Source organism: Notolepis coatsorum, assembly GCF_963971535.1.
Source record: "Notolepis coatsorum genome assembly, contig: SCAFFOLD_1181, whole genome shotgun sequence".
In the NCBI taxonomy this organism is placed as follows: Eukaryota; Metazoa; Chordata; class Actinopteri; order Aulopiformes; family Paralepididae; genus Notolepis; species Notolepis coatsorum.
Genome location: NW_028172785.1, coordinates 1 through 27,917, shown reverse-complemented (window position 1 = coordinate 27,917; position 27,917 = coordinate 1). Strand labels below are relative to the sequence as shown.

General features: G+C 45.9%; 1 protein-coding gene across 1 annotated transcript in view; it reads right to left on the bottom strand.

The window, feature by feature from the left end:
* LOC311247976 (uncharacterized protein) overlaps positions 1-27,752 on the bottom strand; it is a gene marked incomplete at both ends in the record, with an annotated part of 54,639 nt that extends 26,887 nt beyond the window's left edge. The window contains 3 exons of the mRNA XM_084338947.1: positions 2,040-2,547; positions 25,911-26,352; positions 27,634-27,752. Of these exons, the coding sequence (XP_084195073.1) occupies positions 2,040-2,547; positions 25,911-26,352; positions 27,634-27,752 (1,069 nt within the window). The remainder of the gene's footprint in view (positions 1-2,039; positions 2,548-25,910; positions 26,353-27,633) is intronic.
* Between the last annotated feature and the right edge of the window lie 165 nt (positions 27,753-27,917).

Here is a 27,917-nt window from a genome sequence, read left to right as displayed (position 1 = left end):
AGTCAGAGACAGAGGTTTCTAACACAACATCAGCTGCTCTGTCATTACTCTGCCACAGACTGAAGTACTGTAATGTTGCAACTAATGCTATACAATCACTACGCCAGTGACGTCTGAATGGCAGCTCTCGACTGTGCATTACTGTGAGGCTTTCATAATGCCAGTCAGACTATAGAAACGAGATTGGATGTGCTGTATGAAACACATTGCCCACTGTAATACGGCTCACACGTACTGTAGCATCATGAACTGCCATTGCTGGAGGCCCTATTTCTCTGACTATTCACGCTGAAGAGCTCCAAGTGAACCAGGCTGTGTGACCATTAGGCGCGTCAAAAGGACGTCTTTCAATTTATGCTTGGCTGATTAACCCTGCTCCCTGCTTGCACACTTTCTCACATTAGGAGAAAGGAATAATTCATCTGAGAGGAACCATTATGGCTCTTATATGTCCATTAGGGTCAGGTTTACAACTGACTTGATGGCTATCGTAAGTCACCCAGCGTAGGTTATAATAGCCGGGCTAAAATACAGCTGAACCGGCCACGTTGTACACCTCGCTGGGTATTGAATATCCATAGGGACATCCTCATCCCAGTGCTCTCTTTCATCATCATATTAGCAGGCCCCACTCAAGGTTACCTTGCTACTAGCTTTACTTCAACACTTCAACAAGTTTTGGCTGCAAGGGGAAAATAATTACAAGTTCCAATCATGACACCTGATCCTTTTAGTTAATCTCCTCTCATTTTATTTATCTACAGCCCAGGACTCATTTGCTCAATTTGATTAAGTCCCAGTGGGCCGGCGGGGGAGCAGACTAGAGCAGGGGGAAACGTGGGGAGAGATTTCCCATGAAAAATGTAATATCCTTTTTTTTATGGGCTTCATTTACCCAGTGATCATGTGTGTTATATGTCGGCCCTCCATCACTCTGTCACGTCCATCACCCTGGTCCAACGAGCCCCGTCCTCCTCTCTGCTCTGGTGCTACTGTATGAAACGGGCCATGGACTTCATCACATCAAAAACCTCCATAATCTGGTCAGTATGTACAACATAATGCAAGACTGAAGTACATCTAAAATTGTTTTGCATATAGCGCATACTCTGCATAGTTTAATATATCAAAATAATGTTGTAAAACCAATAGAGTTTCAATATTCAGTTTTAATAACCACATTGTTAGAATGAATAATGGGAAGAACAGTAAACAGCTAATGTGCAAGGTTATCATTAGCCGAGAGCGGAGAGAAAACAATAGCACGTTTTCAGAATAAAGGCTCAAGGCCTCAAGAGCATAGAAATAGTAGTGAAAATAACATAACAGGGATGTGGTCCGTACCTTCACTCTCTCTCTCTCTCTCTCTCTCTCTCTCTCTCTCTCTCTCTCTCTCTCTCTCTCTCTCTCTCTCTCTCTCTCTCTCTCTCTCTCTCTCTCTCTCTCTCTCTCTCTCTCTCTCTCTCTCTCTCTCTCTCTCCTCTCTCTCTCTCTCTACCCCTGTTTCCATCTCATCCCGCCCAACTCCTTGAGAGGAAGTAGCTGAGATCGACTGTAGGTCAGTGACCTAAGTAAGTCCCCACGCTGAAACAAACATACAGTAAACATTTACCTCCAAGTCCCCCTTCCTTACGATCTGGAAGATTAACTTTCTAACAGCCAGGTGCTTCCTTATCCTGCAGGATGTGGTCAAACAGAGACGTACCGCATGCAGTGAAGAGTACTGATCTAGAATCGGCCTCTCAGTCTGTCCGTTTGAGTAAGGTTAGGGATACAATTGTTCCTATAGTCACTGAGCCTAGGTCAGCACTCCTACTCTGGGATGTTTTGTGACAGTACAGGCCTTGGACACTAAGCTCAACATTGTCCTCATATGCTAGGGTCAGGAAGCAATCTCTGAGGGAGAGAGTCACTGCGCTAGATGCATGCTCCAAGTGGGCTTTCAGTTAAGATAGAAAGTGGATCAAGATGGTCTCTCTAGTTTCTCAACCTGCCTGAACATAGCTCAGGTTTAAGTCTTCAGTGGTTCTCCTACGTACCCAGATTAGAGGAAGCCCGTCCCTCTGCAGGCCTGTCCTTCAGACCCTCTGCGATGGTCAGCTGCTGTTCGTGGTACTGTTTGGCCCTCTCCAGGTCCTGCATGCAGCGAGCAGCGTGGCCCAACCCAGCATAGGCTCTCATCTCAATGGACTGCTCCTCCAGCTCCTGGGCCAGCTCCAGCACATGAGTGTGGTAGGACATGGCCTTGTCAAAGTTACGGTGGTAGTGGTAGGCGCTGCCCAGATTGCTGTAGGCTCTCGCCTCTTCACGCTTGTTCTCCAGCGCCTTGGCGATGCCCAGGTGCTGCTCGTGGCACTGGACAGCATTTTCGAAGTCTCCCATTGCGATGTAAACAGCCCCCATGTTGCCCAGCTCCCTAGCCTCTGACAGCTGGTCCTTGGACTGCTTGGCCAGCAGGACACACTGCTTGTGGCTGGCTAGGGCATTAGGATAGTCCCCTATGGCTGTGTACACATGGCCCAGGCTGCTCAGGGCCATGGAGGCTGCCTGTAGACACACATAGAGAGAAAGAAAGACAAGTTGTAAGACATCAACTTAATAATAGCAGGCGTATAAAAAATGTCTTACAAATGACAGATTAGTGAAATGTACCCACATTCTATCAACATTGACTAAGTTTATTGCTTTTGGATCACAGTCCCCCCCCATCCACGCTTCATCATTATTTTACCCAGAAGTACATCAAATTAAAACAAATTTAAATGTAAATACACAGCGAAACTCAAACGCCATATTGCTCAGAGACCAAACAAACAACAAGCACCAAGTGAATCTTTGAATGTTTCTGTGTGAGCCGCGGGGGGGTGGTGATAACCCCTGGTGCAGATCAGCACAGCAGCGGCCTTGTTTTAAAACGCACAGTTTGCTCAGTGCGATCATGCTTCATGTCGTGCCACTGCCAAGGGAACAAAGACACAGCTAATCAGGGGGAGGCTAGAGGGGCTTTGGGATTACATTGGAGCTGTGGGAGACCAACTGACTGATTCCTCTCATCTCGCTGAGCAGCACTGGCAAGACTTCTCTCAGAGGAGAGCATTCTGGTTCTCCTTATAACGTCCCATTTCTCACCCATGTCCACCTGCAAAAACACAACTACAGAAAGTCACTGAGACACAGGTTTGAAAAAGTACAGCAGGCCTGACCCCCCCCCCCCCCTAATAACGCACTCACTGTAGGTTTATTAGCTGTTTATACAGAGGGGTAAACAGCTGGGAATTGGGGGCAGCTGTCTTTGTATGGACAGATGTTCCATTAATCACACAGGGTCAGCTAATAAAGCATCTCCTTCCTGAGGTCTCTCTCTGTGTCCTCCAGCCTGGGAGCGGGGGTTGGACACTGGCCAGCAGAAAGGACACTCGCCCCCAGAGAAGGAAGGCCGTGGCGCTGCTTGCCTTCCACACCTAGGAACGTCACCATCAAGGGCACTCATACCGGGGACGTTCTCAACCTAATTAGATGACAGGAAAGTCAAACTCAACTAGAGTAATGGATGACCCACTCACTGCATTAAGTACTGCACTGCATACAAACCTTGCATTGCTAGCAATCTGTATCATGTTACGCCCCCGGGGCACACGGCACGCGAATGAACACGGACGGACGGACGGACGGGCGGCTGCCGCTTCACTTCCGCTCCCATGTTAACGGACTCTACTGTGCACACTGGCCGCAAGCGGGAGCGCGCCTCGCGGGCAAGCTATCTTTTCCGCTTTGGTTGGATTCGAGGCGGCGCGGGGGAGCCTCGTCTATGCTCTTCAAGTGTTGAATGTGCATTCCTCCGTGCGCTTCCGCGCGCTATAGTCGTCGGAGGTGTGTCTGGCCAGGGCGCGCGATCCCGCTAGGAACCCCGCGCGTGAAATTTGTGCGCGTTGTATGTGCCCGGGCCGTTATCAGACACAATCAGCTGACATCAAGTAAGACTGTATACATCCGTTTGTCGTCAACGTCATCTTGTAGGCAAACATTTGCTCTTAAAGCTCTTAAAGAATTTGCTCTTAAAATGTGAAATAGGCATGTTATTTAGTTATTGGGTGAGGATCTTCTGTGTTTAATGCCCTTGTATACCTGGTTAGACTATTATTCCTGGAAAAAACTCATGTATGTCGTGCCGTTTCATCTAGACTGTCTCTGGAGACGTCCAGAGCCAAAACATCGTCATGTTTATAAACAGTGAAAGGGTTTATGACTGCCCCTGTTGGTTAGATGTGGTATCTCAAGGATTTAACTCAGTGAGCAGTAAGTGTCTCAGAGGAGACATCAACATCATTGTATGGAGTAGGCCTCTATGTGCTGCAATGCTGCACTATGTATCCATAACTCCACAAATACTGATAGATGCATTTGAAGAAATATGCCCACAGAGGGTGCAGGGAACATTTTCACTTTGCTCTATAGGGGCGTATGATGAAAACGAGACAAACAAGACAAAATCAATACAACAGAGCGCTCGCAAAGACACTTACACACGTGGACGCTCCTGTGTTCTTTCATCATCTTTAATCCACTCTTTCTCTCAGAGCGCACTGTACACACAGCCACCCTATCTTTGTTTCATTTCACATGACTGCTGATGCCTGGTACCAATTACCTGCCGACATAAGGACTTCCAGCAGTTTGCTGAAGTTTAAAGACTCGACAAGGCATTATACGGGCCCAGGGAGGCAATTACCCTCTGTCACAACTGTTGCTGTTTCATGTTCCCAGATAGCCTATCTAGGGCTGCTCAATTACATGTGCCTTTTGAAGCTCCACTCAGCTCCATCTCTCTGACTCCAACTTCCACTTTCTGAGCAGAAAACATAGAGGATTCCTCATCTCTGTCTGTCGGAAAGTGAGTGAGGAGGGAGAGAGAGAGAGAGAGAGAGAGAGAGAGAGAGAGAGAGAGAGAGAGAGAGAGAGAGAGAGACAGACAGACAGACAGACAGACAGACAGACAGACAGACAGACAGACAGACAGACAGACAGACAGACAGACAGACAGACAGACAGACAGACAGACAGACAGACAGACAGACAGACAGACAGACAGAGAGACAGCGAGACAGAGGGAGGGATTGGTGGAAGGGGAGAGAGAGAGAGGAGGAGAAAGAGCAATCTTTCTCCAGCTGAGATGAGTTGTGCTTGTGATTAGAGATGCACCAGTTCCAATAGCGATACCTGAATTTGGATATCTGCCAATACGGATACTGAACTAATATTGGTACTAGAGCTATTTTTTCTTGAATAATAACTATTAATAACAAATGTATTATTTATATTGTACATTTAAATAAAAGAATATATATATTTATATATAATTGTTAGGGCTGTCAAAGTTAATGCTTTAACTTTGGAGATTAATTTAAATTATTTAAAGCATTAAAATAAATTAATCTAGATTAATCTATGGAGTGAAACATCTTCAACGTTCTGAACTTTCAGCAGTATATTTGCTTCTTCTTTTTTTGCATTGACTCATGCACCTTTTTGAAATCATCTGACACGAAGATGGAACACATTTTTGTTGTTAATATGATTTATATTACTGGTAGTTCATACAAGACATTATCGTCCTCTAAGCCAATCTGCACTTTAACATAGGCCTGGGTTGTTTTTATTTCTGTTAGCGCCGCGGATATAAGAAAGCGGTCTAGCTGAGTCAATGTTGCTGGTTTTGTTGAACATTTGTATTTCACAGGAGAGAAACTGTATTCAAAGAAAGCTATTAAAATAGTCTTTGAATCTAAATATACTTTCTTTGTGTTGATTTTACATTAATTCCATGATATCTGTTACAAGCTTCGGTCTTAAGTAGAAAAATGCTATTTTTAATCTAGATTAATCTAGATTAATTACAGAAAATTGTGAGATTAATTTGTTAATTAATTCGTTTTATCTATTGACAGCACTAATAATTATTATTATTATCATCTGTAAGGTTACATGAGGCTGTAAAAAACTGCATTACATTTAAATTAATTAAAAAGCTATTTATTTGAACTGTAGGTTAAGTAGAATTCAAATACAAACTGGTAGTAATAGGCCTCCATAGTTAGATAGAGATCTATATTGATAATGAACATATATGTAGTGCAGAGTAATGCTGGATTAGCCTACCTACTCCTGGTAGTAATAGGCCTCCATGCTGAATACTGCTGGATTAGCCTACTTTACTACATCTTTATAAAAGGTCATATATAAAAAAAGATAAAAACCTCTATACTCACTTTTATACTTTTTATTTACAATAGACTTGATGACCCTTATTTTGAAAATGTTTGACTGGAAGTCTGCTGCTTAACGCTCTGAGCCACGAGTCATTGGGATAAGTTTGCCTTTTTCTCTGCATCACCTACTAATTAGTCTCAAGGGGGGGGGGGGGGCACACACTGGAGAGAGACACACACACACACACACTCTCACACACACACACACACACACACACACACACACACACACACACACACACACACACACACACACACACACACATGCACTGGAGAGAGACACACACGCACAAACACACTGGAAAGAGATAGAGACATACACACACATGCTGGAAAGAGACACACACATGCACGCACACAGTGGAAAGAGATAGAGACATACATACACACACACACACTGGAGAGAGAGACACACACACACTGGAGAGAGAGAGAGATGACATATCAGAACCCGATACCGATCTTGGATCAGATGGGTGATCGGTCCCATCTCTACTTGTGATCAGTGCTCCTCTAAAGTGAGACTGCAACTGTAAAAGCTGAGCAGGAATGTGGACCCAAGTGCAGGCAGTAGACAGGAGACAGGTGACGAGGAAACCCAACAATGAGCGTATTTAAAACGCAGAGGTTGCAGCTATTTTGTGATATTTTAGGTTTGCCTGGTTTAATTGTGTAATACTGCATGTAAAACCTCAAACCTGTATAGTAAAATTAAGTGATATACTTTTTTTAAGGACAACCTGGGCTATCAGAATATATAGCCCAGAACTAGATATTTGTCTCCAAAGATGTATTCTATCAAGACTTAGGAATCAGGGGGGGGGGGGGCTGAAGAAGCAGGCGTGCAGGTACAGGGGAACACACTGACTGACTGACTGACTGACTGACTGACTGACTGACTGACTGACTGACTGACTGACTGACTGACTGACTGACTGACTGACTGACTGACTGGGAGACATGAACGCACGTGGGAGACACACGAGGACATCTACAGGATCTACAGGATCAAAGGTGAAAACACAAGGTGAGGGGAAACAGTAGGGAGAGGGGGAGATAGGATGTATACTGGAGCTGGACGTCACCACAGCCATGACAGCGATGCTGTATTTTCTCCTCAGAGGGAGGCCAGGATGGCCAGATAATGAGGAGCCAGCCTCGCTTGTCACAGAGGATGCAGGGCTGTTAGGCTCAGGGACAGACACAGAACCTAGTGTCTCTGTCTCACTTATGACTCCAAGCCTCTCCCAGCACTGCTATTTTTCTTTTTCTTTTTAGCTATACCATAATCACAAAATACCATGCAGTCCGGAAAATGAACAATTGCCTAGAATATCGAATTTCTGCAAAAGTGACTTCATTCTAATTTGATTCCATTTATTTTCTTCACTTATCTTTCCTCTCCTACCCACCTCTCTTTCTCTCTCTCTCTCTCCAATTGCTCTCATTCCATATGTGGAGTCAGATCTGATTGTGTTTACAGAGTCCAGCCCCTCTCCGGATGTGTGCTGATTTGATTAATCCTAACGTCGGCCTTTATAAACTGTTGATAAACCGCTGGCTCTTATCAGCAAACACATTTTGCGCAGAGGGTCTAATGAGAGGTAAACTAGTTCTGCCTGGGAGAGGAGCAGAGAGGGAGAGGGAGAGGGAGGGGGAGATGAGATGACATGTTAATCACGGATGCTTGGCTCAAGGAAGGCTATTCTATTTCACTGTACTGACAAGGACCGTGGTTCAGGATTCCTAGCTGGCTCTCTACTGTCAACCTTCTCTACTAAGTATGTTTATATCCTGAGGTACATTAGAGAAACGGCTGTTTTCATAGCACATGCTAGCGGTAATGTATTGTACTTAGCATAATTAGCCCCTCATGTCATGCAGGGCTGGTTTTGATGGCCAGGCTGGGGTTATGCGTATGAGTTCTGTAACTCTGGGCCCTGGGTGTGTGTTTAATTTCTCTGCCCACGGCATTGCTGCTGTGTTGAGTTATGTGCTTATGCCTTGCTTTGTTTGCAGCTGTGTGAATATATGCCTTTGAGATGCTGTCTGTTTGACTTTGGACCCTTGAGCACTGCTGTAGTCTAGCCCCAACCACTAAGGGCCGTGGTGTGCTTGTTTTCAAACACGCGTTTGCGTGCACAAGAGGGTGGAGCCTTTTTCCTTTGGAGCATTGCTTGAGTGCACGTCCTCAGAAAATTTACGCTACACAAGCTACGCGTGTAATGACTGAATCCTCCAGGTATGAGTATATCATGGCCCTGAGGCTATCATCACAGTCCTAGCACTGCTCATGGGATGGTTGTGGTTGCCATGGGAACATAAAGGGCTGGATTAGAGCCTATCGGGGCAATATAGAAGACTGTCTCCTCTATGCTTCTGAACACTGGCCCAGTACCACCTCCTGAGGAGACACAAATGAGACAAACAAGCACCCGCTGTTCTGACATCAGCAGTCCTCACGTTGCTTCTCTCACTACCTCTGATGTTTACCTCTGTGTTTACTGACAGGCCTCGCCTCATGAATGTTAGTGGTTTGAAATCTCTCTGAGATTCACGAATACAGGCTAAGGCATCAACTTGATGAAACCTTATGTCAGCAAGATGGTATAGGTATGTGATACTCTATTGATAGACCCCAGTGTGACTATGGAAGCCACTCTCATCTATAGACCTAGGGAGTGAGATTACACCTGTGATTTCCCCCCATTGAAGATCAAAACAGTAAAGCCGTTTGTGTAGGTTCATAATCATTGACAGAGGTATAGATTCTTATACTGTTACAACCAATAAAGGTAAATGTTTTAACTTAATCTTTGAGAAAATGTATATTGTAATCATTACAAATTTCCATGGTAACTTAACATAAGCAAAGATAAGCCTTGCCAATCTTTGACCAATCACAAGAGCATAACTGATGTTGTTTACATTCTTGTTGATTATCGCGGCATCCCGCGCCATCTTTGTTTTCATTTTAGCCATCAATATAATGTTAAAAACATGAAAACAATGGCATTTAAAAACAAACGAGTCAGGTAATCATGACTGTATAATTACAATATTATTATGTCTGTTATTTGGACTATTATGGTTTTCTAACACTGTCCTCTCAGCTCTGTAGCCTTCGCTAGAGACTGGGCTTAAAATGCAGATGTAGTTTTGCATTAGTGATGTTTTCTGTATCCATAAGATGTCCTCAAAAGCATATTGAGCCTCTGTAAATATCTCAATCCTATGTAGGCTATTTTATGTGTCACTATGATCTGTATATTCAAATAAAGTATTTAAAGAGCAACTAAACACCACACATATTTAACGTTCTGGGTTCTGGTCTTAGGAACCCCACTGTCATTCTGGAGTTATTTCCCCTGGTGGTTGGTATCTGCACTCACTGTTGGTCACGCCCTATTCCTGATATGTCACTCTTTGTTCTGTCACCACTGGTTGCTGTCACTGTGCTGTCATTTACCTGTCACTAATTGACGCATTGGAATGTTTGGGGTTTGACTATATATTCATTGTTGTTTCTCTCTGCCCCTGTCGAGGCTTCAGACCGTGTATCGTGTGGAAGGAGCTGGAGATATTGCTGACCTTCTCGCTCTTGATTATTCTCATGTATCTACCTTGCTCTCAAGTTGACGCCCGGCGTCTTTCCCTGGATTCTCTGTGCTCTGTGTTCTTACATTAAAAGGCACCACTAAGAAAGAGCAATCATTCTCCGACTCGTATTATTTCCTCCTCTACTGGACTCACAATTGCTTACCTGCACCGCAACCGTAACACACATACATTCATTGAGAGACTGCCATCTAATGGTTAAATGCACACTATTGCTATTGCAATCTGCTATTGGCTGATTTGGTGCCAGTTGACTTGGTGCCAGTTGACTTAATCTCACGTCTGATTAACATGTACCTACATCACCTGGCACCAAAAAGGCAATAGTATGCATTTAACCAGTAGATGGATTTATTTGTGGTGTTTGGTTGCTCTTTGTGTGTGTGTGTACTCTGGAAAATGCAGAGAGAATCGCGTGCGGGCATTGCCTGGAGTTGCCCTTTCGCACATGTAGCAAACAGCATGTGATTCTTCATGGCAAACGTGTTTGGACATATGGAAATACTGAGCTTGGTTTAGGCGAGGGGTAGCGCCTAGGTAGAGCAAGAGCATGATGCAGAAAGGGACAAGTAGCCTACATCCTCATCCTACGGAAGAGCATCATTTAAAATATTCATTTAACTGGCATGTAACTCGACATTGTTGCAAATGAGGGCAACATCAATTTAGTTTGAGTTAAAATAAAGGTTTGAAATTAAATAAGGGTCAACGGTATTCCGATTTGACACTGTGAAACTGTGATTGTTTACAATCAATCCAAAATGTTTGTATCACTCATAAACTGTTCATTTATGTAAAGGCCTTTGTATGACGAGCAAACAGCATTTCATATCTCTCATCCTCAGTCAGACAAGGCAAACTGGCCAGCATATCATCTTGACTTTTCAAAAACCTCCCGTTTCAAAGCATTATTGAGCAAAAGCTGACCTATTTAACAAATTATAACCACGTAATCATAATTTCACACAGGCTAAAACACTGTGAGAAGCACACATATGTAATATAAATAAATACTTTTTGGAACATGTGCGAAAGGGGCTAGAGAGAGAAGTGTCTCCTGGCAGGGTGTGAGGTGTTAAAGAGCCCATGGTTTGCCCTCTTGTCCCAGAGACTGTAGCCTGTAGGAGGGCAGGGCAGGCGGTGCTCCAGTGTGCTGCTAATGGGATTATATGGGAGAGAGAGCAGAGGCAACAGGACGTAGATCGGCTTCCATTACCATGGAGGTGGCAACACCTCTGTCTCTGATCCCACACAGATAGCAGCACAATGTAGGCCCACACACATCGCTGGCAGCAATGCAGAGACATGCACAACTGCACACATTTTGATGTATACGTTTAATTACTGTGGTAAGCAATATTATATTAGCATGTACTTTCACAGTAATTAGACATTGATCTGTACATGGCAAAAGAATATATATCAGTGCGTTGTGTTCACATGCCCCATTTAGTGTCACTAATGTAATGAACCTTAATGGGATAGGAGCCAAACAACATGGCCACCACAAAGTGAGTGCAGAGGGGCATTATGACATTGAGTGAAAAGCAAATGTCACCATGTGTTTTAAGTAACAAGGACACTGCCAGCTTGCCTAGTTTGTCTTTCAACTTCCTACACACTGTATTCAAAAAGGGATATCAGTTTTGAATGAAAATCACCAAGCCTCTTATTTTATGTATTCTCAAATGTCGTTAGGCTAATGAAGGCTAATGAACTAAACCATTTTGTGCTTATAGATATTTTTATTTTTTTACAAAACAAACCCAAACAAAGAAATAGGACAAAGAATGATCCAAACACAGAAATACGACAAAAAAACGATAATGACAGAACATTAAAACAAAAACAACCACACACACACACACACACACACACACACACACACACACACACACACACACACACACACACACACACACACACACACACACACACACACATACACACACACACACACACACACACACACACACACACACACACACACACACAGCTGTCTAATTAAAAGGCAATGCAAATGGAGGTGAGGAAGACCATGCACCAATGTAACAAGCTGGGCTTCAGCAGCAGAGCCGCCTGGCAGAGAACACAACCACACACCAGGGGGAGCAGGGGCCGGCTGGAGGGGGAAGGGGGGCAGAGAGGGACAGATAACATGCTAATGAAGGTATGTTTGAAGGATTATAGGAGAGTATACTGGAGACATCCCGGAGGGGGAGGATGACTTCAGATCTGAATTCACCTGCAGAGATGATTTTCAACAACCAAAAAAGAGAAACATTTCATCTGTAATAAACAAGGAGGGTGCAGCCAGTCAAGGGTACAGAGTGTGTGTGTGTGTGTGTGTGTGTGTGTGTGTGTGTGTGTGTGTGTGTGTGTGTGTGTGTGTGTGTGTGTGTGTGTGTGTGTGTGTGTGTGTGTGTGTGTGTGTGTGTGTGTGTGTGTGTGTGTGTGTGTGTGTGTGTGTGTACGCTATGCACTTGTGTGCATGAGAGAGAACCGGGGGAGGGTAGAGGGAGGGGAAGGGAGGGGTGGTGGAGGATTTTATGGGTATATATACTCCATTCTCTCTCCTCTCCCTTATGGATATAATACTCCCTTCTCTCTCCTCTCCTGGTGTTTGCACACAGACATGGTTCCCCAGGGAGTCACCATTAGATCAGGCAAATGACTGCCTCTCCACCATATCAAAACCTTCTGCTTTTGTAAGCAGGCAAATGCTGCACTCTTCCAAGCGAGGGCACATACAGCTGTGCCTGACTGCTCTCTTACACACACACACACACACACACACACACACCGACACACACACACACACACACGCACGCACACACACACACACACACACACACACACACACACACACACACACACACACACACCGACACACACACACACACACACACACACACACACACACACACACACACACACACACACAGAGAGGTGTACAGCATTCAGTGGGAGAATCCAGGGGGTATTGTGGTTGACAGTGGCTGATAAACACAGCACAGGCCAGGCTAAGCTCAGCAGCTTGGCATCCAGTGAATAAAAGGACAAACCGCTTTTGCATTTCCCTCCAGACAGCCGCTACTATACTGTAGCAAATAAATGACAACCAGCATCACTATTGTTATGATTTTCATAGGCATCGTTCGGCCTCGTCTGTAATCTCGTCTGTAAAGTCAATGCCATGTGATGGTACTGTGAATTATTCTCAGGTACTGTGGGACTATTCACAGAACGGTTGTTTTTATGTTCCGGAGGACGACGCAGCGAAATGTTTAACAAACTGGACAAACACATGAGAGATAAGTAAATGATGACTGATAACCCATTTTTATAAAAAAGCAACCATGCCCAAAGATCTGAAGCAGCAGTCTGATCAGAGACCGCTTGTTTCACCTGTGTGACATCCAGCAGGCAGAGACACGGAGCCAGAGGTCTGGTAGCGTGTTAATTCATTTAGTTAATTCACACACTCACAAAGAGATGCTTGTAACTAAAGGTCAAGCTATGGGCGAAGGCACTCGTGACTGCTGCTCCACTGTCTATCATACTGTCTGGTATTCAAGCGGACACACACCATCACCAATGCACACATGCTTGAGTGCACATATGCGTGCTTGAACACACATACACACACACGCACGCACGCACGCACATGCAGCATGATGTAGTGGTCACACAAGCAGCGACTTGCTACAATACATGCCGGGTCTATTGAAAAAGAGCATTTATTCTTCTGAGCTGTGGTACACTGACTGTGTGCACTGGTGCCAGCCAGGCAAATAGTAGATAATTTGTGGTCAAACCACTCAGACTCAGCATATATTCACTCATACATCCACACACAGACGAGCACAAAGTACTGTAATACATAAACATACCATTATGTGTCCCAGAGGCATTGTAGATTCCCTTAGTGTGTGTGTGTGTGTGTGTGTGTGTGTGTGTGTGTGTGTGTGTGTGTGTGTGTGTGTGTGTGTGTGTGTGTGTGTGTGTGTGTGTGTGTGTGTGTGTGAGCGCGTGCGTGCATGCGTGTGTGTGTGTGTGTGTGTGTGTGTGTGTGTGTGTGTGAGCGCGTGCGTGCATGCGTGTGTGTGTGTGTGTGTGTGTTAGGGCTGAACAATGAATCAAAATGTTATTGAAATCGCAATATGGACTGGTGCAATATCCAAAGAGGTGCAGTATTTGTTAAAGGCAGAATGTGTATCAAAATACCATTCTAAATGAATTATTGTGGTGCTGCAGAGATGTCCCTGGCTACAAATTGTATTCTAGTTGGTATAGATTATTAGATTCCCACAGAAATCACACTATCATAATTTGTATATGTGTTTCAATGAAAATAAGAATGACACAAAGATGATCATTCCCTCTAATATCGCGAATCATATTGCAATTGCAATATCAGTCAAAATAATCACAATTAGATCATCAACGCTAGTGTGTGTGTGTGTGTGTGTGTGTGTGTGTGTGTGTGTGTGTGTGTGTGTGTGTGTGTGTGTGTACATACACTCACTCATAAATCCTTACAGAGAGGCATAAAATAATACATATACCAAATGTGTCCCAGGGATCAGCAGATTCCATTGTGTGCATGTACAGTATGTGTGTGTGTGTGTGTGTGTGTGTGTGTGTGTGTGTGTGTGTGTGTGTGTGTGTACTATGTGCACATCTTGAGTGTGTGCACGTAAGTGTATATGTGTGGGTTTTTGCGTGTGCATGCCTCCAACAGACCTATATTTTTGTGAGTGTGTGTTTGTGTGTGCTGTGCCTGTGTGTGTGTGTGTGTGTGTGTGTGTGTGTGTGTGTGTGTGTGTGTGTGTGTGTGTGTGTGTGTGTGTGTGTGTGTGTGTGTGTGTGTGTGTGTGTGTGTGTGTGTGTGTGTGTGTGGCGACAGCCGACAAGCAGTGGAGAGGAAGAAATGTGAGAGGGAAGAGTGAAATTGCCTCTGTGAGTCTCCATTGGTGTTGGTGGAAAATTTGACTGTGCCCTTCAAGTGGTGCAGGGTTTGATATTTCAAGGCTCTCTCTCTCTCTCTCTCTCTCTCTCTCTCTCTCTCTCTCTCTCTCTCTCTCTCCCTCTCTCTCTGACAATCTGCTAGACAAAACAAGGAGGAGGTTTATATAGAAAGGGCCAAGTGCTGAGGGAGGAGGAGGGGGAGGCAGGGCAGCATGCTAACTGAGCTGAGACTCCGCCTCCCCTTCCCCTATGCTCCCCCGGAACATTCCCAACCTTGGTGACCTCAATTTTAGGTCAAAAGGGTCCCATGAAGACCCCCCCCCCCCCCCCCCCCCCCATTTGAAACATAGCAAAACTGCTGGTTTCCATCAAGCTGATTTCACACTGTATTAATGAATAAACAAGACTTTACTCCTCAGAGAGACAGACATTCTGCTGTTGCTGCTGTGAGCTGGTTAAAGGCTGTGAACTGGTTAAAGGCTGTGAACTGGTTAAAGGCTGTGAACTTGTTAAAGGCTGTGAACTGGTTAAAGGATGTGAACTGGTTAAAGGATGTGAACTGGTTAAAGGATGTGAACTGGTTAAAGGATGTGAACTGGTTAAAGGATGTGAACTGGTTAAAGGGGCTGTGAACTAGTTAAAGGGGCTGTGAACTGGTTAAAGGGGCTGTGAACTGGTTAAAGGCTGTGAACTGGTTAAAGGGGCTGTGAACTAGTTAAAGGGGCTGTGAACTGGTTAAAGGCTGTGAACTGGTTAAAGGGGCTGTGAACTAGTTAAAGGCTGTGAACTGGTTAAAGGGGCTGTGAACTGGTTAAAGGCTGTGAACTGGTTAAAGGGGCTGTGAACTGGTTAAAGGGGCTGTGAACTGGTTAAAGGGGCTGTGAACTGGTTAAAGGCTGTGAACTGGTTAAAGGCTGTGAACTGGTTAAAGGGTGTGAACTGGTTAAAGGCTGTGAACTGGTTAAAGGCTGTGAACTGGATAAAGGCTGTGAACTGGTTAAAGGGGCTGTGAACTGGTTAAAGGGGCTGTGAACTGGTTAAAGGCTGTGAACTGGTTAAAGGCTGTGAACTGGTTAAAGGCTGTGAACTGGTTAAAGGATGTGAACTGGTTAAAGGGGCTGTGAACTGGTTAAAGGCTGTGAACTGGTTAAAGGGGCTGTGAACTGGTTAAAGGGGCTGTGAACTGGTTAAAGGGGCTGTGAACTGGTTAAAGGCTGTGAACTGGTTAAAGGGGCTGTGAACTGGTTAAAGGGGCTGTGAACTGGTTAAAGGGGCTGTGAACTGGTTAAAGGCTGTGAACTGGTTAAAGGCTGTGAACTGGTTAAAGGCTGTGAACTGGTTAAAGGATGTGAACTGGTTAAAGGGGCTGTGAACTGGTTAAAGGGGCTGTGAACTGGTTAAAGGCTGTGAACTGGTTAAAGGCTGTGAACTGGTTAAAGGCTGTGAACTGGTTAAAAGCTGTCAACTGGTTAAAGGGGCTGTGAACTGGTTAAAGGCTGTGAACTGGTTAAAAGCTGTGAACTGGTTAAAGGCTGTGAACTGGTTAAAAGCTGTGAACTGGTTAAAGGCTGTGAACTGGTTAAAGGGGCTGTGAACTGGTTAAAAGCTGTGAACTGGTTAAAGGCTGTGAACTGGTTAAAGGGGCTGTGAACTGGTTAAAGGCTGTGAACTGGTTAAAGGATGTGAACTGGTTAAAGGCTGTGAACTGGTTAAAGGCTGTGAACTGGTTAAAGGCTGTGAACTGGTTAAAGGCTGTGAACTGGTTAAAGGCTGTGAACTGGTTAAAGGATGTGAACTGGTTAAAGGCTGTGAACTGGTTAAAGGCTGTGAACTAGTTAAAGGGGCTGTGAACTGGTTAAAAGCTGTGAACTGGTTAAAGGGGCTGTGAACTGGTTAAAGGCTGTGAACTGGTTAAAAGCTGTGAACTGGTTAAAGGCTGTGAACTGGTTAAAAGCTGTGAACTGGTTAAAGGCTGTGAACTGGTTAAAGGGGCTGTGAACTGGTTAAAGGCTGTGAACTGGTTAAAGGGGCTGTGAACTGGTTAAAGGCTGTGAACTGGTTAAAAGCTGTGAACTGGTTAAAAGCTGTGAACTGGTTAAAGGCTGTGAACTGGTTAAAGGCTGTGAACTGGTTAAAGGGGCTGTGAACTGGTTAAAGGCTGTGAACTGGTTAAAGGGGCTGTGAACTGGTTAAAGGGGCTGTGAACTGGTTAAAGGGGCTGTGAACTGGTTAAAGGCTGTGAACTGGTTAAAGGCTGTGAACTGGTTAAAAGCTGTGAACTGGTTAAAGGGGCTGTGAACTGGTTAAAGGCTGTGAACTGGTTAAAGGCTGTGAACTGGTTAAAGGATGTGAACTGGTTAAAGGATGTGAACTGGTTAAAAGCTGTGAACTGGTTAAAGGGGCTGTGAACTGGTTAAAGGCTGTGAACTGGTTAAAGGCTGTGAACTGGTTAAAGGATGTGAACTGGTTAAAGGATGTGAACTGGTTAAAGGGGCTGTGAACTGGTTAAAGGATGTGAACTGGTTAAAGGGGCTGTGAACTGGTTAAAGGCTGTGAACTGGTTAAAGGATGTGAACTGGTTAAAGGCTGTGAACTGGTTAAAGGGGCTGTGAACTGGTTAAAGGCTGTGAACTGGTTAAAGGGGCTGTGAACTGGTTAAAGGGGATGTGAACTGGTTAAAGGCTGTGAACTGGTTAAAGGCTGTGAACTGGTTAAAGGATGTGAACTGGTTAAAGGCTGTGAACTGGTTAAAGGCTGTGAACTGGTTAAAGGCTGTGAACTGGTTAAAGGGGCTGTGAACTGGTTAAAAGCTGTGAACTGGTTAAAGGCTGTGAACTGGTTAAAAGCTGTGAACTGGTTAAAGGCTGTGAACTGGTTAAAAGCTGTGAACTGGTTAAAGGCTGTGAACTGGTTAAAGGCTGTGAACTGGTTAAAAGCTGTGAACTGGTTAAAGGCTGTGAACTGGTTAAAGGGGCTGTGAACTGGTTAAAGGGGCTGTGAACTGGTTAAAAGCTGTGAACTGGTTAAAGGCTGTGAACTGGTTAAAGGGGCTGTGAACTGGTTAAAAGCTGTGAGCTGGTTAAAGGCTGTGAACTGGTTAAAGGATGTGAACTGGTTAAAGGCTGTGAACTAGTTAAAGGGGCTGTGAACTGGTTAAAGGCTGTGAACTGGTTAAAGGGGCTGTGAACTGGTTAAAAGCTGTGAGCTGGTTAAAGGCTGTGAACTGGTTAAAGGGGCTGTGAACTGGTTAAAGGGGCTGTGAACTGGTTAAAGGGGCTGTGAGCTGGTTAAAGGCTGTGAACTGGTTAAAAGCTGTGAGCTGGTTAAAGGCTGTGAACTGGTTAAAGGCTGTGAACTGGTTAAAGGGGCTGTGAACTGGTTAAAGGCTGTGAACTGGTTAAAGGCTGTGAACTGGTTAAAGGATGTGAACTGGTTAAAGGGGCTGTGAACTGGTTAAAGGCTGTGAACTGGTTAAAGGATGTGAACTGGTTAAAGGCTGTGAACTGGTTAAAGGCTGTGAACTGGTTAAAGGCTGTGAACTAGTTAAAGGCTGTGAACTGGTTAAAGGCTGTGAACTGGTTAAAGGCTGTGAACTGGTTAAAGGCTGTGAACTGGTTAAAGGGGCTGTGAACTGGTTAAAGGCTGTGAACTGGTTAAAGGCTGTGAACTGGTTAAAGGCTGTGAACTGGTTAAAGGGGCTGTGAACTGGTTAAAGGGGCTGTGAACTGGTTAAAGGGGCTGTGAGCTGGTTAAAGGCTGTGAACTGGTTAAAAGCTGTGAGCTGGTTAAAGGCTGTGAACTGGTTAAAGGCTGTGAACTGGTTAAAGGCTGTGAACTGGTTAAAGGGGCTGTGAACTGGTTAAAGGCTGTGAACTGGTTAAAGGCTGTGAACTGGTTAAAGGATGTGAACTGGTTAAAGGGGCTGTGAACTGGTTAAAGGCTGTGAACTGGTTAAAGGATGTGAACTGGTTAAAGGCTGTGAACTAGTTAAAGGGGCTGTGAGCTGGTTAAAGGATGTGAACTGGTTAAAGGGGCTGTGAACTGGTTAAAAGCTGTGAACTGGTTAAAGGCTGTGAACTGGTTAAAGGGGCTGTGAACTGGTTAAAAGCTGTGAACTGGTTAAAGGCTGTGAACTGGTTAAAGGGGCTGTGAACTGGTTAAAAGCTGTGAACTGGTTAAAGGCTGTGAACTGGTTAAAGGCTGTGAACTGGTTAAAGGGGCTGTGAACTGGTTAAAGGCTGTGAACTGGTTAAAGGCTGTGAACTGGTTAAAGGCTGTGAACTGGATAAAGGCTGTGAACTGGTTAAAGGCTGTGAACTGGTTAAAGGGGCTGTGAACTGGTTAAAGGGGCTGTGAACTGGTTAAAGGCTGTGAACTGGTTAAAGGGGCTGTGAACTGGTTAAAGGGGCTGTGAACTGGTTAAAGGCTGTGAACTGGTTAAAGGGGCTGTGAACTGGTTAAAGGGGCTGTGAACTGGTTAAAGGGGCTGTGAACTGGTTAAAGGGGCTGTGAACTGGTTAAAGGGGCTGTGAACTGGTTAAAGGCTGTGAACTGGTTAAAAGCTGTGAACTGGTTAAAGGCTGTGAACTGGTTAAAGGCTGTGAACTGGTTAAAGGGGCTGTGAACTGGTTAAAGGGGCTGTGAACTAGTTAAAGGCTGTGAACTGGATAAAGGCTGTGAACTGGTTAAAGGGGCTGTGAACTGGTTAAAAGCTGTGAACTGGTTAAAGGGGCTTTGAACTGGTTAAAGGGGCTGTGAACTGGTTAAAGGCTGTGAACTGGTTAAAGGGGCTGTGAACTGGTTAAAGGGGCTGTGAACTGGTTAAAGGCTGTGAACTGGTTAAAGGCTGTGAACTGGTTAAAGGATGTGAACTGGTTAAAGGCTGTGAACTGGTTAAAGGGGCTGTGAACTGGTTAAAGGCTGTGAACTGGTTAAAGGGGCTGTGAACTGGTTAAAGGGGCTGTGAACTGGTTAAAGGCTGTGAACTGGTTAAAGGCTGTGAACTGGTTAAAGGCTGTGAACTGGTTAAAGGGGCTGTGAACTGGTTAAAGGGGCTGTGAACTGGTTAAAGGCTGTGAACTAGTTAAAGGCTGTGAACTAGTTAAAGGGGCTGTGAACTGGTTAAAAGCTGTGAACTGGTTAAAGGCTGTGAACTGGTTAAAGGCTGTGAACTAGTTAAAGGGGCTGTGAACTGGTTAAAAGCTGTGAACTGGTTAAAGGGGCTGTGAACTGGTTAAAGGCTGTGAACTGGTTAAAGGCTGTGAACTGGTTAAAAGCTGTGAGCTGGTTAAAGGCTGTGAACTGGTTAAAGGCTGTGAACTGGTTAAAGGCTGTGAACTGGTTAAAAGCTGTGAACTGGTTAAAGGCTGTGAACTGGTTAAAGGCTGTGAACTAGTTAAAGGCTGTGAACTAGTTAAAGGGGCTGTGAACTGGTTAAAGGCTGTGAACTGGTTAAAGGCTGTGAACTGGTTAAAGGCTGTGAACTGGTTAAAGGCTGTGAACTGGTTAAAGGCTGTGAACTGGTTAAAGGCTGTGAACTAGTTAAAGGCTGTGAACTAGTTAAAGGGGCTGTGAACTGGTTAAAGGGGCTGTGAACTGGTTAAAGGCTGTGAACTGGTTAAAGGCTGTGAACTGGTTAAAGGCTGTGAACTGGTTAAAAGCTGTGAACTGGTTAAAGGCTGTGAACTGGTTAAAGGCTGTGAACTAGTTAAAGGGGCTGTGAACTGGTTAAAAGCTGTGAACTGGTTAAAGGGGCTGTGAACTGGTTAAAGGCTGTGAACTGGTTAAAGGCTGTGAACTGGTTAAAGGCTGTGAACTGGTTAAAGGCTGTGAACTGGTTAAAGGCTGTGAACTGGTTAAAAGCTGTGAGCTGGTTAAAGGCTGTGAACTGGTTAAAGGCTGTGAACTGGTTAAAGGCTGTGAACTGGTTAAAGGATGTGAACTGGTTAAAGGCTGTGAACTGGTTAAAGGCTGTGAACTGGTTAAAAGCTGTGAACTGGTTAAAGGCTGTGAACTGGTTAAAGGGGCTGTGAACTGGTTAAAGGATGTGAACTGGTTAAAGGGGCTGTGAACTGGTTAAAGGCTGTGAACTGGTTAAAGGGGCTGTGAACTGGTTAAAGGCTGTGAACTGGTTAAAGGCTGTGAACTGGTTAAAGGCTGTGAACTGGTTAAAGGCTGTGAACTGGTTAAAGGCTGTGAACTGGTTAAAGGCTGTGAACTGGTTAAAGGCTGTGAACTGGTTAAAGGCTGTGAACTGGTTAAAGGCTGTGAACTGGTTAAAGGCTGTGAACTGGTTAAAGGCTGTGAACTGGTTAAAGGGGCTGTGAACTGGTTAAAGGGGCTGTGAACTGGTTAAAGGCTGTGAACTGGTTAAAGGGGCTGTGAACTGGTTAAAGGCTGTGAACTGGTTAAAGGGGCTGTGAACTGGTTAAAGGCTGTGAACTGGTTAAAGGCTGTGAACTGGTTAAAGGCTGTGAACTGGTTAAAGGCTGTGAACTGGTTAAAGGCTGTGAACTGGTTAAAGGCTGTGAACTGGTTAAAGGCTGTGAACTGGTTAAAGGCTGTGAACTGGTTAAAGGATGTGAACTGGTTAAAGGGGCTGTGAACTGGTTAAAGGGGCTGTGAACTGGTTAAAGGATGTGAACTGGTTAAAGGGGCTGTGAACTGGTTAAAGGCTGTGAACTGGTTAAAGGCTGTGAACTGGTTAAAGGGGCTGTGAACTGGTTAAAGGGGCTGTGAACTGGTTAAAGGGGCTGTGAACTAGTTAAAAGCTGTGAACTGGTTAAAGGCTGTGAACTGGTTAAATGCTGTGAACTGGTTAAAGGATGTGAACTAGTTAAAGGGGCTGTGAACTGGTTAAAGGCTGTGAACTGGTTAAAGGCTGTGAACTGGTTAAAAGCTGTGAACTGGTTAAAGGCTGTGAACTGGTTAAATGCTGTGAACTGGTTAAAGGATGTGAACTAGTTAAAGGCTGTGAACTGGTTAAAGGATGTGAACTGGTTAAAGGCTGTGAACTGGTTAAAGGCTGTGAACTGGTTAAAGGCTGTGAACTGGTTAAAGGGGCTGTGAACTGGTTAAAGGCTGTGAACTGGTTAAAGGCTGTGAACTGGTTAAAGGGGCTGTGAGCTGGTTAAAGGCTGTGAACTGGTTAAAAGCTGTGAGCTGGTTAAAGGCTGTGAACTGGTTAAAGGCTGTGAACTGGTTAAAGGCTGTGAACTGGTTAAAGGGGCTGTGAACTGGTTAAAGGCTGTGAACTGGTTAAAGGGGCTGTGAACTGGTTAAAGGCTGTGAACTGGTTAAAGGCTGTGAACTGGTTAAAAGCTGTGAACTGGTTAAAGGCTGTGAACTGGTTAAATGCTGTGAACTGGTTAAAGGCTGTGAACTGGTTAAAGGCTGTGAACTGGTTAAAGGCTGTGAACTGGTTAAAAGCTGTGAACTGGTTAAAGGCTGTGAACTGGTTAAATGCTGTGAACTGGTTAAAGGCTGTGAACTGGTTAAAGGGGCTGTGAACTGGTTAAAGGCTGTGAACTGGTTAAAGGCTGTGAACTGGTTAAAAGCTGTGAACTGGTTAAAGGCTGTGAACTGGTTAAATGCTGTGAACTGGTTAAAGGATGTGAACTAGTTAAAGGCTGTGAACTGGTTAAAGGATGTGAACTGGTTAAAGGCTGTGAACTGGTTAAAGGCTGTGAACTGGTTAAAGGGGCTGTGAACTGGTTAAAGGGGCTGTGAACTGGTTAAAGGGGCTGTGAACTGGTTAAAGGCTGTGAACTGGTTAAAGGCTGTGAACTGGTTAAAGGCTGTGAACTGGTTAAAGGCTGTGAACTGGTTAAAGGATGTGAACTGGTTAAAGGCTGTGAACTGGTTAAAGGGGCTGTGAACTGGTTAAAGGGGCTGTGAACTGGTTAAAGGCTGTGAACTGGTTAAAGGCTGTGAACTGGTTAAAGGCTGTGAACTGGTTAAAAGCTGTGAACTGGTTTAAAAGCTGTGAACTGGTTAAAGGATGTGAACTGGTTAAAGGCTGTGAACTGGTTAAAGGGGCTGTGAACTGGTTAAAGGCTGTGAACTGGTTAAAGGCTGTGAACTGGTTAAAGGCTGTGAACTGGTTAAAGGCTGTGAACTGGTTAAAGGCTGTGAACTGGTTAAAGGGGCTGTGAACTGGTTAAAGGCTGTGAACTGGTTAAAGGGGCTGTGAACTGGTTAAAGGGGCTGTGAACTGGTTAAAGGCTGTGAACTGGTTAAAGGCTGTGAACTGGTTAAAGGCTGTGAACTGGTTAAAGGCTGTGAACTGGTTAAAGGGGCTGTGAACTGGTTAAAGGCTGTGAACTGGTTAAAGGCTGTGAACTGGTTAAAGGGTGTGAACTGGTTAAAAGCTGTGAACTGGTTAAAGGCTGTGAACTGGTTAAAGGCTGTGAACTGGTTAAAGGATGTGAACTGGTTAAAGGCTGTGAACTGGTTAAAGGCTGTGAACTGGTTAAAGGGGCTGTGAACTGGTTAAATGCTGTGAACTGGTTAAAGGGGCTGTGAACTGGTTAAAGGGGCTGTGAACTGGTTAAAGGCTGTGAACTGGTTAAAAGGGCTGTGAACTGGTTAAAGGCTGTGAACTGGTTAAAGGGGCTGTGAACTGGTTAAAAGCTGTGAACTGGTTAAAGGGGCTGTGAACTGGTTAAAAGCTGTGAACTGGTTAAAGGGGCTGTGAACTGGTTAAAGGCTGTGAACTGGTTAAAGGCTGTGAACTGGTTAAAGGGGCTGTGAACTGGTTAAAAGCTGTGAACTGGTTAAAGGCTGTGAACTGGTTAAAGGCTGTGAACTGGTTAAAGGCTGTGAACTGGTTAAAGGGGCTGTGAACTGGTTAAAGGCTGTGAACTGGTTAAAGGCTGTGAACTGGTTAAAGGGGCTGTGAACTGGTTAAAAGCTGTGAACTGGTTAAAGGCTGTGAACTGGTTAAAGGCTGTGCACTGGTTAAAGGCTGTGAACTGGTCAAAAGCTGTCAACTGGTTAAAGGGGCTGTGAACTGGTTAAAGGGGCTGTGAACTGGTTAAAGGGGCTGTGAACTGGTTAAAGGCTGTGAACTGGTTAAAGGGGCTGTGAACTAGTTAAAGGCTGTGAACTGGTCAAAAGCTGTGAACTGGTCAAAAGCTGGTGGCAGTAGGTTTTTACCTTATTTCTTTGTTTCTTCCATTTAAAATAAATGACAGATATTACAGTCAGCATATGTTTGATAAGAAGGGCTTTTTCCAGGGATCCCACTTTGCTCTACCCCACCACCTCAGATCCAGGGCCAAGGCCAGTTCTTTGAGACAGGATGTCAGCATTGTTCAGAAGCAAACACAACCCTCCTGCTTATTGGCACGCGCACACACACACACACACACACACACGCACGCACACACACACACGCACACGCACACACACACACATGCACACACCACACACACACACAGATATATATCTAAAGTCCGGGTGAGAAGGAAGTTCAGCTAAAGGCTAGACTGCTGCACTGTGAATAGGGACGTTGAAGCTCTTTGGGGATATATTCTGTGTGATATCTGCTGGTGCAGTGAGACAATCCTGGTGGGACCTTGTGGTGACAGAAGGGTTAAGGATATCACACAGACGGGATGTAACTCCTCGCTTAAACATTGATAGGGGTTAGAAGCAGTAGGAGTGACATTGACAAATGTGGTCGGCAAGCAGTACGCTTATCCAAACCCTCCAACCAGGCCTCAACCCTGAGAGAGAGAGAGAGAGAGAGAGAGAGAGAGAGAGAGAGAGAGAGAGAGAGAGAGAGAGAGCGAGAGAGAGATACAGTGTGTTACAGAGAGAGAGAGAGAGAGAGCAGTAAGGTTACTGTGTAGATGAAGGGGGTGCAGCAGTTGATGACACAATGTCATTTAACGACATCCATCCATTAAAAGCTAATTAGTGGCTGTTATGGCTGCATGCTGCTGTGTCTGCGGACAAGCTCTAATATAGCCACGCATAGAGAGGCCTCACTTGCATCTGAAAGCATGAAGCCAGGCAGTCAGTCCAAGGACACTGGACACCAGGGTTATTCCAAGGGCGTTTTTAGAAGCACAGGGATGGGAGGCGCTCCCTGTCAGCCCGCACCGCTGGACAAATCAAGCCTGACATGCAGCACTGCACAGTACATCCCCAAAGCATTTAGCTGGCTTTGACAGCATGGATTGTATGAGGAGGAGAGGAGAGGAGGAGAGAAGAGAAGATAAGAGAAGAGGAGAAGAGGAGGGAGGGGAGAGGAAAGAGGAGAGAAGAGGAGACGAGAGGAGATGGGAGGAGAGGTGATGAGAGGAGAGGGGGAGGGGAGGGGGAGGGGAGGGGAGGGGAGGGGGAGGGGAGGGGGAGGGGGAGGGGGAGGGGACGGGAGGGGAGGGGGTCTGAAAAGAAATGAGGAAAGGAAGCAAAGATAGAAGAGGAGAGAGCAGAGCAGAGGGAAGATGAGAGAGACACAGGTCAGGTCATAGGACCCAGATCAATATGAGCTGGCCGGAGCTGCAGAGCAACAATGTGAGAGGAATGAGGAATGACAAGCCACATATACAGCCACTCTCACCAGCTAAGCAGCTCTCTCTGAAACAAAAGAACAAGGCTCTCACGCAGCTCCTCTCCAATCCATCTGCAACAGCAAGGTACCATACTCACGCCTAATTGGTTTAGACTAAATCAGATTGATCTGAAACAGGGAGAGATGCATGGCTGCCTTCAATTGGTTTGTTCTTTTAAGTGCACTTATCCACTGTGATGTTTTTATATTCTATTTATTCTCAAATGTGTCTATTTACTTTTTATTGTTGATTGTTTTAATGCTGCCTTTGCTGCAAACAAGTTGCCCTTCGACTATATAGGGAGACAGAGCAGGGGAGACGCAGGAGAGAAGAGTTCTAGCGGGGGGTAGTACCTGTGGTTTACAGAGGCGCTGGTCTAAACAACACACCCTCTCTGGGCACCGCGCTGGTGTCTTCTTCTACGGTTGAGTCTGTTTTTTCATCCGTCCCCGTCTCCCTCTGCCGGTCTCTCCTGTGATACCTAAGAAAGCACTTTATCCAGCGTGACCAGGCGTGGAGGAGGAGCCACTGGGTGACCAGGCGTGGAGGAGGAGCCACTCTGTGACCAGGCGTGGAGGAGGAGCCACTCTGTGACCAGGCGTGGAGGAGGAGCCACTGGGTGACCAGGCGTGGAGGAGGAGCCACTCTGTGACCAGGCGTGGAGGAGGAGCCACTCTGTGACCAGGCGTGGAGGAGGAGCCACGGGGTGACCAGGCGTGGAGGAGGAGCCACTGGGTGACCAGGCGTGGAGGAGGAGCCACTGGGTGACCAGGCGTGGAGGAGGAGCCACTGGGTGTCCAGGCGTGGAGGAGGAGCCACTGGGTGACCAGGCGTGGAGGAGGAGCCACTGGGTGACCAGGCGTCGGAGGAGGAGCCACTGGGTGTCCAGGCGTGGAGGAGGAGCCACTGGGTGACCAGGCGTGGAGGAGGAGCCACTGGGTGACCAGGCGTGAGGAGCAGCGGAACACAACCGCGCCTCCTCTATTCTCCCCGGGTTCTCCAAGTCCCACTTCAATCAGCTCGCTAGCAGCCCGCAGGTCGAAGGGGGGGTGAATTGGAGGTTAGTGTGCCGAAATAGAGTGGAATAGGTCTCTGTACTCTGGCTTTTAAAGATGTACTACAGAGGGTAGTCACCCTGCGTGTGGTCAGATCTACTTTCTTACTTAAGCCTCTGGAGCGGGTGGAACGGAAGGGCCTCAACACAGTCTCTGGTTAGATCCACAGTCATGTGACCATGTGACCATGTCTGAGTGAGAGGATCCAGCATCACTGGTCAGGACTATAGCTGTCACCTGAGAGTCCCAGCTCCATGGTTACCCGGGAGAGAGAGAGAGAGGGAGGAGAGAGAGATAGGGGGGAGAGAGAGATAGAGAGAGGGATAGAGAGAGATAGGGGGGGAGAGAGGGAGGGGGATAGAGAGATGGGAGAGATAGACAGAGATAAAGAGAGAGAGATATAGAGAGAGATAGACAGATAGAGAGAGAGGGGAGAGAGAGAGAGAGAGAGAGAGAGAGAGAGAGGAGAGAGAGATGGGGGGAGAGAGAGATAGAGAGAGATAGGGGGGGAGAGAGAGATAGAGAGAGAGGGGAGGGGGATAGAGAGATGGGAGAGATAGACAGAGATAAAGAGAGAGCGATATAGAGAGAGATAGACAGATAGAGAGAGAGGGGAGAGAGAGAGAGGGAGAGGGATAGTGAGAGAGAGATAGACAGAGAGAGAGAGGGGGGGAGAGAGAGAGAGATAGAGAGATAGAGAAAGAGAGAGATAGACAGATAGAGAGAGAGAGAGAGAGAGAGAGAGAGAGGGGGGAGAGAGAGAGGGGATAGTGAGAGATAGATAGATGGGAGAGATAGACAGAGAGAGATAGGGGGGGAGAGAGAGAGAGATAGAGAGAGAGGGAGAGAGAGATGGAGAGTGAGAGAGGGAGATAGATGGGAGAGAGAGAAAGAGAGAGAGAGAGAGAGAGAGAGAGAGAGAGAGAGAGAGAGAGAGAGAGAGAGAGAGAGAGAGAGAGAGAGAGAGAGAGAGAGAGAGAGAGAACTTGGCTGAGCCTCCAGCCGACACAAACCATTTAAATCCCCTTCTCCCTCTGTGCTTTTATTCCCCAAATGTAATTACAAGCCTGGCAAGGGTGTCTGCTGGGGCTGCAGGACACAGCGTCTCTCCATGGGTGCAGAAGACGGAGCCACCTCTCCTAGCTGCCCTCACACACCCACCTCCTGCGTCTCAGGCTCAGACCTTCAGCTGTGCTGGCTCCTTCCCTGCAGCTGCAGGCGGGCAGCACTGGCCTCACTGATAAAGACCCAGAGAGGAGCTCACTACTGGGCTGCATCACCTGCCACAGAGGCACACATTCTGCACACAGGACCACATGCATATACACTGAGTACACACACACACACACACACACACACACACACACACACACACACACACACACACACACACACACACACATGCACACACGCACGCACAGACACACGCACACACAGACACACGC